Below are 12,134 nucleotides of genomic sequence, written 5' to 3'. Positions count from 1 at the left end.
TGTATTGATAACGAGCACCTTATCGAGCCCATCGGGGATTTTATATTAACCCACTCTGGGCGGGAAACCCTTTTGGTGTTATGTTATACTTTAGCTATTGAAAAATAGCAGATCTACAAGCTTGTAGAGCTTGTAGGTATATATTCTTTCAGCGTGAACATTTTCAACTCAAATTACATATCATTCTGGAGGTCCTTGACATGAAAATGTTTGAGAACGACAAGAAACATGGGTTGTTCAGAAAACTGTCAGGGTTTAGAAGACATTTTGTAGAATCGAGCTCAGGTCTAAATGGGTTAATTTGTGGAAAGATGGGAGACGCCGACAAACAGAACCAGTATCTCTTACTGGGTCCTTCAAACAGAACCAGTATCTCTTACTGGGTCCTTCAAACAGAACCAGTATCTCTTACTGGGTCCTTCAAACAGAACCAGTATCTCTTACTGGGTCCTTCAAACAGAACCAGTATCTCTTACTGGGTCCTTCAAACAGAACCAGTATCTCTTACTGGGTCCTTCAAACAGAACCAGTATCTCTTACTGGGTCCTTCAAACAGAACCAGTATCTCTTACTGGGTCCTTCAAACAGAACCAGTATCTCTTACTGGGTCCTTCAAATACAGTACTTTTCTAACAGACGGAAGGCAATTGAACTTTTTGGAAACTAATATTGAAGAAAGTGTTAACTAACAATGTGTGTGGCATCACTTTAAAAGCATCATTTTGTTTACCTGGACAGATTGTGGATTGTTTAAACATGACGTCATGGGCCGCTATACTCGATTACAGGCTTGATAAGCCCAAAGCTTATTGATAACGGGTACTCAATAAGTTGTTATCAGGTTTTTTTTCCGGGTATCGGGTTCCGAGCTCCATCCCTACTGCTTTAGTAAAAAGCCAAGAAAGAGAAAGACATGTCGACTGTACTGTGTATGGAATCCAAATGACAGTGGTGGGAAAAAGTACTACATTTTGTTACTTATAAGTAAAAGTATCAATACTGCAATATACTATATACTGTAGGGATACTCTGTTTCTGAAGTAATAATTCGTAATTCAATATGTACTTGGGGGGGGGAGTCTCTTCCCTCAACTCGTATAGTACCGTGTACAGTACATCGTCTCCAAAGAAAACACTCCTCCTCCCCCTTGTTCTTCTTCTTCTTCAGTCAACTGTACAGTACAATGGCTTCTGGGTGGGGGGGGGGTAGTACCATCACTCGTCAAGGGGGGGGGGGGGGGTGGGGGGGGGGAGGATGAGTTGGATCGGGGGACACTTTGAAGAAGAAAGAAATAAGTTACCACTGTACAAGGCTCTTATCGAAGGAGACAGGAGAGAGGTATTGTATGGGGGTGGGAGAGGGGGGAGGGGGGGGGAAAGAGGGGGGTTGGGTGGGGGGAGGGGGGGGGGGATCAAAGCTGACGATAAAGCATAAAGTCTTTTCAGTTCATTCATTCTTCTCCTCCTCCTTCTCTCGTTCTTCCAGTTCTTGCCGTCTCGCTCTCCCGTCGCGGCAATCAGTCTTTGAGTATTAGGCAAGAGCAAATCGGCAGGTCCATGATGTACCGTGTGTGTGCGTGTGTGTGTGTGTGCGTGTGTGTGTGTGTGTGTGTGTGTGTGTGTGTGTGTGCGCGTGTGCATGTGCGTGCGTGCGTGCGTGCAAAGTGCGAACTTGTATTACTAAACTTGTGAGGGCCAAATGTAGTGGAAATCGACCTTGTGTGAGAAATGCAATGTGTTACTGGTTAAAAAGGAGGATATTTTAGGGCAGTGGTTTTAACCTTTCTCGTATGAAAGGGCCGTTATTTATTTATTCGACATTTGAGTCACATTTACAGTAGCGTCGCAAGACCAAAACGTAGAATATTTTGTTATCGTTGGATAAGATTTTGTCCACAATTCCATCGATGTTCGTACCATTAGGAGGGATAACGTTGATCACAATAACCATTCTTCTACATTCTCTATAATTGTGTAGACTTCTTGTGAATTACGTAGGCTAATTCAGGTGTTTAACAATAATTTAGCTCTTGGGAGCGGATTTTACACTCGTAAAAGTTAAAGAGTTTATTTGGTACCAACTCTCCATCATTTAGCTGGGGACCACCTGGAACCCCCTCAAGGACCACTGGTGGTCCGTGGACCACTGGTTGAGAACCTCTGGTTTAGAGGTTAGGTTTTAGGGGTTTGTGGAGTTTGATTTGTACTGATTGTGCGCGATGGACGGTGGTGAAAATAGCAGATCTAGAAGCTCACAGCTCACCGTGTGAGCTTGTAGATCGGCTATTTGAAATTGATGTCCTAAAATGTTTTTTTTTGTCCTCATGAGTACAGTAATACGTGTGTGTCTCTCTCTGTGTGTGTGTGTGTGTGTGTGTGTGTGTGTGTGTGTGTGTGTGTGTGTGTGTGTGTGTGTGTGTGTGTGTGTGTGTATATACGTGTGTGTGTGCGCATGTGCGCGTGTGTGCGTGCGTGCGTGTGTGTCTATAAGTGTGCTTATGTGTGTGCGTGCATTAAGTCGACAGCCTCCTCTCCCCGTCCTATCCGTGCATGAGGGGGGCGGAGCCGAGCAGCAGCAGGAGGAGGAGCATCACGAGGGTGGGCGTCGCCCCCGTGGCAAGGTGGGCGTGGCCTCCCGCCCGGGCCCCTCCCCCGGAGCCCAGGTTGGACACGGTGTTCCTCTCCGAGTAGGGCGGGATGACGTCGAAACGACCCCCCTCTTCATCATCCTCATCCTCACTGACCCCCACTCTACTGAGACTGTCCTCTTCACTGTCCAGCACCTAGAGAGAGAGAGAGAGAGAGAGAGAGAGAGAGAGAGAGAGACAGAGACAGAGAGAGAGAGAGAGAGAGAGAGAGAGAGAGAGAGACAGAGAGAGACAGAGACAGAGAGAGAGAGAGAGAGAGAGAGAGAGAGAGAGAGAGAGAGAGAGAGAGAGAGAGATATAGTGGACCAGTGTTTCTCAAAACAGAACACTTTGATACCATGTGTAGAATGAATCAAAGTCAGTCTATACTTTGGATGCCAAAGGAGAGAGTTCTCGTCTTTTTTTCCTCACCTGCTTTGAATGCTATGCTATAATCACCAGTATGTTATTATCAACATTCGTCATATTGTCATGTTTCATATTGTCATATTGTCATGCACATATTGTCATGTTTCATATTGTCATATTGTCATGTTTTTCATATTGTCATGTTTCATATTGTCATGTTTCATATTGTCATATTGTCATGTTTTTCATATTGTCATGTTTCATATTGTCATGTTGTCATGTTTTTCATATTGTCATGTTTCATATTGTCATATTGTCATGTTTTTCATATTGTCATGTTTCATATTGTCATATTGTCATGTTTTTCATATTGTCATGTTTCATATTGTCATGTTTTTCATATTGTCATGTTTCATATTGTCATATTGTCATATTGTCATGTTTTTCATATTGTCATGTTTTTCATATTGTCATGTTTCATATTGTCATATTGTCATGTTTTTCATATTGTCATGTTTCATATTGTCATATTGTCATGTTTTTCATATTGTCATGTTTCATATTGTCATATTGTCATGTTTTTCATATTGTCATGTTTCATATTGTCATGTTGTCATGTTTCATATTGTCATGTTGTCATGTTTCATATTGTCATATTGTCATGTTTTTCATATTGTCATGTTTCATATTGTCATATTGTCATGTTTCATATTGTCATGTTTCATATTGTCATATTGTCATGTTTCATATTGTCATATTGTCATGTTTTTCATATTGTCATGTTTCATATTGTCATATTGTCATGTTTTTCATATTGTCATGTTTCATATTGTCATATTGTCATGTTTTTCATATTGTCATGTTTCATATTGTCATGTTGTCATGTTTTTCATATTGTCATGTTTCATATTGTCATGTTGTCATGTTTTTCATATTGTCATGTTTCATATTGTCATGTTGTCATGTTTTTCATATTGTCATGTTTTTCATATTGTCATGTTTCATATTGTCATATTGTCATGTTTTTCATATTGTCATGTTTCATATTGTCATGTTGTCATGTTTTTCATATTGTCATGTTTCATATTGTCATATTGTCATGTTTTTCATATTGTCATGTTTCATATTGTCATGTTGTACTGCCTATACCTCCAGTAGGCCACTAGGAAATGCGGAAGTGAAATTACTGCAGCCGAAAGCGAAAACGTTGTGAAACTGACTGACATGGCGGGTTAAGACTGATATGAGGTTAAGGGAATTACGTGGCCGGTTAAGACGGTTAAGAAGGTTAGGGTTAGAGTTAGGGTTAGATTTAGCCGTTACGGTTAGTCGGACAACATGACCAACGGCTGACAATGGCTGACAACAACGTCAGTATGTAATGTCCATATACTGGCTGCATTGAATGGGGTTGATAACGGCTGATTACAGACATTAAATACGGAGATAACATCCGAAAACCCCTCTTTCAATCTTTTTTCCAATTTCCGATGTTGTGTTTTCAGTGTTAATATCATCAGTCAACCAAGTTAAATAGTGTTAGGTGCTACGCTACGAGGTAAATATCCTTGACCTTATATATTCTACCATGATGTGACCCAGAAAATGTTCTCTGGTTTCCATTTCAGTTCAGCAGGAAAACTTTAATCTGAAACGAGACGTCCACCGTGCGTTTACTTATCTATTTATATTTTTAATCAGACTCCTCTTCACAAAGTTACCCTGGGCACAAAAAAAACACTAGCTCTACAATGTACAATGTAGTGTCAGTTATTATCCCGTTGATTGCATTTCTTTACAAGGCTGTATAACGTTGTGGAGGATTGTAGTCGCCGCCCGGCACTGTGGAAGTGATTGAGTCGTGAATCTCAGGTGTGGTGTGTTGCACGCGTGCACAGCGTGCACACACACACACGCACACGCACGAGCACGAGCACACACGCACGCACACACATATGCGCACGTAGCCTTTTTCTAGCGAAAAGCCCTTCAAACCGCCTGGCGAAGTGAGAAAAATCACTTTAGAGCAACAAGGAAAGCTTCTCGGAGGAGAGAGAGACGAGGAGATGAGCGAGGGAAGAGAGAGGGGGATCTGGGGGGGGGGGGGGGGGGGGTGGAGGAGAGAGACAGAGACAAAGAGAGAGAGAGAGAGAGAGAGAGAGAGAGGACGAGAGGCTCCAACGCCGGTATGTAGGCCGGCATTCGGAACAGACGAAGGGGAGAGTGAATGGCGTGTTTATGATGTATAATGTATGTGTGTGTACATGGATTACTGTATTTGTGAGGGCCAGAATGTCCCCAAAAGCACAATATATTAGCATTTGAGAAATAGACTGTGTGTGTGCGCTAGTGCGCATGCATGCGCGCTTCAGTGTTGATTCTGTTGACTAAAACCATGACGAAAAATGTTCGTCGACTGCCATTATTCACTGACGAAAACAAAATAAAAACAAAGTTGATGACGTTGATGACTGTAGGCTACCTAAAGATCCCAACCGCAACGATGCAACTCCTTGCAACTGCCTTTGGGGATAATGGTTGCAAGGAGTTGCATGGTGAATCCTTGGTGTGGAATGGGCTTAAGACTAGAGATGTCCCGATACTGTATCTGTATCGGAAAAGTATCGGATCAGCCCTTATTTGGTCATATCGGGTCATATCGGTATCGGCAAATATGCCACTTGCCAGTTTCTCTGGCATCGGTATTCGGTATCGGTTAACACAGAAATGATGGTATCGGATCGGAACCTAAAAAAGATCGGGACATCCCTAAACCCCAGGGTCATTTTTAAAAAATTCACCTGATATTACATACCCAAACTAAATCAGTTATAACTCCATAACTACAAGGCCTAGATGTACAATCTATATCAAGATTGTATATCAAGTGGAAGTTTAGTGACAGCAGATATAACACAGCAGAAATTATATTTCTTTACCTCCGCCTAAACAAAACTTGGATTTAAATGAGAATAACATCACTATACCATTTACCAGCAGGCCAAGGATGCACCTAATGTGTTCTATAACTTCTGAACTGCAGTTCTTACAAATGTGGTGTCTTAGAACTGAAGTACAACAATTATACAGCCACTTTAGACATAGTTGTAATAGACGGACTCTAAAGTTTAGCCATTTGGATAGCAAATGTGCCCAAAGTGTGCCAAATAGATTTTTTGCCTCAAAACAGGGGATTTTCATGTAAATTCCAATTGATTTCCATTACAGATGGACAATCACACACTCTGAAGCCTTTCCCCTTCATATAAAGTATATACATTAGTATGTTCTACCATTGTGCACTGCATAAATAGATGAAACGACACAAAAACATACTTTCATCTCCAAATGGAGTACTTTTATTCCAAACTCCATTTGTGCAAAACAAATAAAAATGGTTTGCAAATTCAAACATTGCAAAATTACTGCAAATAACTGAGTCCACCCACTGTTTTTGTGCGCTTTTTATTCCTTTTTTCCCTCCCCAATTTAGTCCTTATGCCAATTGTTTCATACCCTCACACATTTCTGTGTGTTGTCACTGGTGCCAGTGGCTTTGGTACAGCCACTCTAGGGGTGAAACTCTGGTGCCAGTGGCTTTGGTACAGCCACTCTAGGGGTGAAACTCTGGTGCCAGTGGCTTTGGTACAGCCACTCTAGGGGTGAAACTCTGGTGCCAGTGGCTTTGGTACAGCCACTCTAGGGGTGAAACTCTGGTGCCAGTGGCTTTGGTACAGCCACTCTAGGGGTGAAACTCTGGTGCCAGTGGCTTTGGTACAGCCACTCTAGGGGTGAAACTCTGGTGCCAGTGGCTTTGGTACAGCCACTCTAGGGGTGAAACTCTGGTGCCAGTGGCTTTGGTACAGCCACTCTAGGGGTGAAACTCTGGTGCCAGTGGATTTGGTACAGCCACTCTAGGGGTGAAACTCTGGTGCCAGTGGCTTTGGTACAGCCACTCTAGGGGTGAAACTCTGGTGCCAGTGGCTTTGGTACAGCCACTCTAGGGGTGAAACTCTGGTGCCAGTGGCTTTGGTACAGCCACTCTAGGGGTGAAACTCTGGTGCCAGTGGCTTTGGTACAGCCACTCTAGGGGTGAAACTCTGGTGCCAGTGGATTTGGTACAGCCACTCTAGGGGTGAAACTCTGGTGCCAGTGGCTTTGGTACAGCCACTCTAGGGGTGAAACTCTGGTGCCAGTGGCTTTGGTACAGCCACTCTAGGGGTGAAACTCTGGTGCCAGTGGCTTTGGTACAGCCACTCTAGGGGTGAAACTCTGGTGCCAGTGGCTTTGGTACAGCCACTCTAGGGGTGAAACTCTCAGCAGCTGACAGGGTTGTGCTGGGTGGTTGTCCGGCTTCCTGAGCAGGAGTCTCTCTCGTCCTTCTCCTCGCCATCAGACTAAGAAAAAATAGATACAAAATAATGGCATAAGCATGAAAACAGGGAAAAAAAACAATAACAATGAGCAGTGCAAAACCATATTTTCCTTCTATTTGCTATTATCACTAATGTGTGCTGTAACAACTAACATCTTGAACCACAAACCAATATCAGTACTATCTGTACTGTACTGTAACAATCTTTACTGTACTGGACTGGAATGGACTGGACTGTAACAGACTGTACTGTAACAGACTGTACTAACAGTCTTTACTGCACTGCAACAGTCTTTACTGTACTGTACAATACTGTAATAGGCTTTACTGTACTGTACTGTAACAGGTGTTACTGTACTGTAACATGCTTTACTGTACTGTAACATGCTTTACTGTACTGTAACAGGTGTTACTGTACTGTACTGTACTGTACTGTACTGTACTGTACTGTACTGTACTGTACAGTACTGTACTGTACTGTACTGTACTGTACTGTACTGTAACAGGTGTTACTGTACTGTAACATGCTTTACTGTACTGTAACAGGTGTTACTGTACTGTACTGTACTGTACTGTACTGTACTGTACTGTACTGTACTGTACTGTACTGTACTGTACTGTAACAGGTGTTACTGTACTGTAACATGCTTTACTGTACTGTAACATGCGTTACTGTACTGTACTGTACTGTACTGTACTGTACTGTACTGTACTGTACTGTACTGTACTGTACTGTACTGTACTGTACTGTACTGTACTGTACTGTACTGAACCTGACTGTGTACTGTACTGGAGAACTGGACCTGACCATGAAATGTTCTATGAGCAGGGTCTGGCTGTAAACAAGCATCTCGAGCTTAGTCCATTCACCCTGGGTAAACAAAGAACTTTGCTTTGTCTGTAGTGTAACAGGCTTTACTGTACTGTACTCTAACATCACACTCTTTACTGCAACAGTGAATTAGAACTAATCAACTTGTCAATTATATTGACCAGTTGATTAGTGATTAGTTGTCGAATGTTATCAGGTCAGAATCATCATGACTGGCTCTGTTTATTCACAGGCATTTATCTACATGTTCTGTCAAAACGGACGCCATTACAGTTACATTGCCGACAAAATAATCATTATCAACTAAATAATAAATAATTACATTCAATAACTAATTTCATAACTGAAATACTTACACAAAGACTGAAGTGGATCGAGTCCTAAAACATTGTTGAGAGGAACGCTTCGGTTTACTCCAGTCGCAGCGCGTCGCTTCTTGTTGTGCTCAATCAGTGCTGCGTCACAGAGGCTGCGCGTCATGGACCCAGATTGAAATCAGCCTTGTGCCTGTGTGCGCAGTCACCTATCTTGGCCATGCTTGTGGCTATGAGCACATATGACCCACCCTTGGAAAGCTCTAGGCCTATAGAATTGATCCATCACAACCAAACTTGACTCAGCCCAAATACCTCATTGTCCAATGGGATGACAGTGGCAGTAGTCCCACAGCAGTGATTCGACATCACCCACTGTCTATCAGCTTTTTTTTCATGTGAAGTCTGGAATTCCAAGTATGGAAATGACGCGTAAGGACTTGTATTATAGGAATCAGGACCGTAAAGGGGTCTTTGTGTAGTTTTGGATGGATTACCACGGCCAAAATGGACTACAAATGTCCTATCAAGACATGGTTGGTCTCATTTGAAAGAGCAGAATGTCCTCTTGCGTTTCAACACCAAGGTTGTTTGGCTAGCGTACTGGGAAGTGATTCTACCCGAGTTTGAATGTTGGTTGTTCTTATATTCCTGGCGTATGCAAATATTGTACACTATTTTTAAAATAATTATAAATTATACTAATGTATGGATGAAAAATACAATGGCAGCTGATTATATATGCTGTAGGTCCCCTGTAAAGGAATCAACATTGAAATTGTAGTTTGATTTAGTCTCTATTGATTTATTGACCTCTGAACAACTGTGTAACTGGCTATGGGAAGCCGGCTTCCCATATGGGGCTTAAATGCAATGACATTTTCAACATCAACCAATAAAGGGAGGGAGAAGGGAGTAGAACTAAAAGACAAGTCGTTTAATTCATGCTTGGTTGTGTGCAGGTGTGATGCTCCGAAAATAGCAGATCTGCAAGCTCACGAAGCGTCACATTTTGACAACATTTGCAGTCAAAATCAACACTGGCGTGCGTGCGTGTGTGTTACTTAGGCCAGTGGTTCCCAAAGTGGGGTCCGGGGACCCCCAGGGGTACTTGAGGGAGTTCCAGGGGGGACCCAATGGAACCAAATGGACCCTAACGGCTCCATTTGGTTCCATTTGTACGCTCTCAGAGTTAAATTAGCATTGAATTTACAATATAAATTGGGGGTCCCAGAGATAGAAATGCTATTAAATGGGGGTCCGTAGCCTAATGCATGTCAAACTGGGGGTCCTTGAAATGAAACGGGTTGAAAATCACTGCTAGAGCCATGCAAATCTTCTCTTATTGGGGTCCCTGTCATATCTTTTCAAATGGGGGGTCCGCGGGCTAATGAGTGTCAATTTGGGGGTCCTTGACATGAAAAAGTTTGGGAACCACTGACTTAGGCGCCATGCAATGAGTAAAAGCTTGACGTTGGGTTTAGGATTAGGCATGTAGTTCAGAGGTTAGATTCAGGGATGGTTATAGGCCTAGAGTTAAATAGCTTGGTTTATACTCATCAAGTTGCGTGCCAGTGTCATGCACAGCAAATTAGCTGATCTACAATCTCCCAAAGCGTTGCAGTGTGTGGCACCATTGGAGCTTGAGAGAGTGTGTGTGTGTGTGTGTGTGTGTGTGTGTGTGTGTGTGTGTGTGTGTGTGTGTGTGTGTGTGTGTGTGTGTGTGTGTGTGTGTGTGTGTGTGTGTGTGTGTGTGTGTGTGTGTGTGCGCGTGCACGTAGAGAAAGTGAGATGAGAGACAGAGAGAGAGAGCGAGAGAGAGAGAGCGAGAGAGAGAGAGAGGTGGGGTGGAGAGTAAAGCTGATTTATACTTAGTCTGATGCTATAGTGTTGCATGCAGTAAATAACATATCTACAAGCTCACAACGCGCCACATGTGTGACGCGTTGTGAGCTTGTAGATCTGCTATTTACAGAGCCCAAGGATTAAGACGTCAGCGAAAGAGGGAGGAGAAGAGGGGGGGGGGGGGGGGGTGCGGGGGGGGGGACAGATGGGCATGCATAAATTCATAGTAATGAAGCCTGACTGATGCACTGCCTCCAACAAACACCTCTCTAATCCTCTCCCACCGAGAGAGAGAGAGAGAGAGAGAGAGAGAGAGAGAGAGAGTGAGAGATGTTGGAATCCCCTCTTGTCTGGCAGCCCAGATTATCTCTGGCAGAGATGCATGCTGGGAGCCAGGGAGGTACACAGAGGTAGCCTGTGGCTGTGCCCGGGCAGCCCTGGCAGCGCGCGGGCACTGGCAGCCTGGCACTGGGCTAGACATTTGGACAACACTGAATGGTCACTGATTTTGGACGAGGTCAGCCAGGAGATAGCGACGCTCACACATCAGAAGGAAACGACCGCGACAGCGCGTGCCGTGCCGTGTGTGGTTCAGGCCAAGGCATCTATTCGCCATATCCAACAGCGACAAAATGCCACGGACAAAATGTGTCCGTGTGTCAAAGACTTTGTCTTGTCCATGGCAAATGTTTGATTTTTACAACACCGTTATGATGTTCTTATTTTGATCATAAGAACCAAATACCACTGCATGAAAAGAGGAGTTAATGGGCAAATATGGGCACTAGATTTGCCCGTACAGTAATATACGGTAATATACAGGTGTGATGGTACAATTTGGGAGTTTACTGGAGTTTGTTGGAAAGTATAACGGGAGTTTCCTGTAATATACACATCCGTATTCCATGCTTTTTGCACAGTGTACTGAATGTCAGTCTCCAGGTTTTCTTCAGAATGTGTATGACACTGATTTACTATGACACTAGGGAACATTAGGAGTCCAACTAGTACTGGTTCTCAAATGTTTCATTTGCATGGACCCCCTGAACCCTGAGAGTGTACAAATGGACCCGTAAGACCCGTAAGATCTGTTATGGTCATTCAGCGATAGCTCTTTATGTGTTTCTGGTGACTCATTTTGTGTGTCCTTGGCACACAAAAAATGAATTTTGACAAAAGCGTCCACCACAAGCCAGCACAGTGATGACGCCTGGCCATCTCCCATACGCCTGAACGAACAACACCAGCACAGTGATGACGCCTGGTCATCTCCCACGCCTGAACGAACAACACCAGCACAGTGATGACGCCTGGCCATCTCCCACACGCCTGAACGAACAACACCAAGCCAGCACAGTGATGACGCCTGGCCATCTCCCACACGCCTGAACGAACAACACCAAGCCAGCACAGTGATGACGCCTGGTCATCTCCCACGCCTGAACGAACAACACCAGCACAGTGATGACGCCTGGCCATCTCCCACACACCTGAACGAACAACACCAGCACAGTGATGACGCCTGGCCATCTCCCACACACCTGAACGAACAACACCAGCACAGTGATGACGCCTGGCCATCTCCCACACGCCTGAACGAACAACACCAGCACAGTGATGACGCCTGGCCATCTCCCACACGCCTGAACGAACACCACCAGCACAGTGATGACGCCTGGCCATCTCCCACACAGTGATGACGCCTGGCCATCTCCCACACGCCTGAACGAACAACACCAGCACAGTGATGACGCCTGGCCATCTCCCACACG

At 44.0% G+C, this 12,134-nt stretch overlaps 1 protein-coding gene across 1 annotated transcript in view; it reads right to left on the bottom strand.

Annotated features, from left to right (window-relative positions):
- Positions 1 to 2,538: 2,538 nt before the first annotated feature.
- Positions 2,539 to 12,134, bottom strand: part of gfra3 (GDNF family receptor alpha 3) — a 133,026-nt gene continuing 123,430 nt past the window's right edge. The window contains exon 9 of the mRNA XM_079515495.1: positions 2,539 to 2,783. Within this exon, the coding sequence (XP_079371621.1) occupies positions 2,541 to 2,783 (243 nt within the window). The 3' untranslated portion in view covers positions 2,539 to 2,540. The remainder of the gene's footprint in view (positions 2,784 to 12,134) is intronic.

This window comes from Electrona antarctica (assembly GCF_951216825.1).
Source record: "Electrona antarctica genome assembly, chromosome: 1".
In the NCBI taxonomy this organism is placed as follows: Eukaryota; Metazoa; Chordata; class Actinopteri; order Myctophiformes; family Myctophidae; genus Electrona; species Electrona antarctica.
Note: the sequence above shows the minus strand (reverse complement) of the source record. Positions and strands in the feature narration are given on the sequence as shown.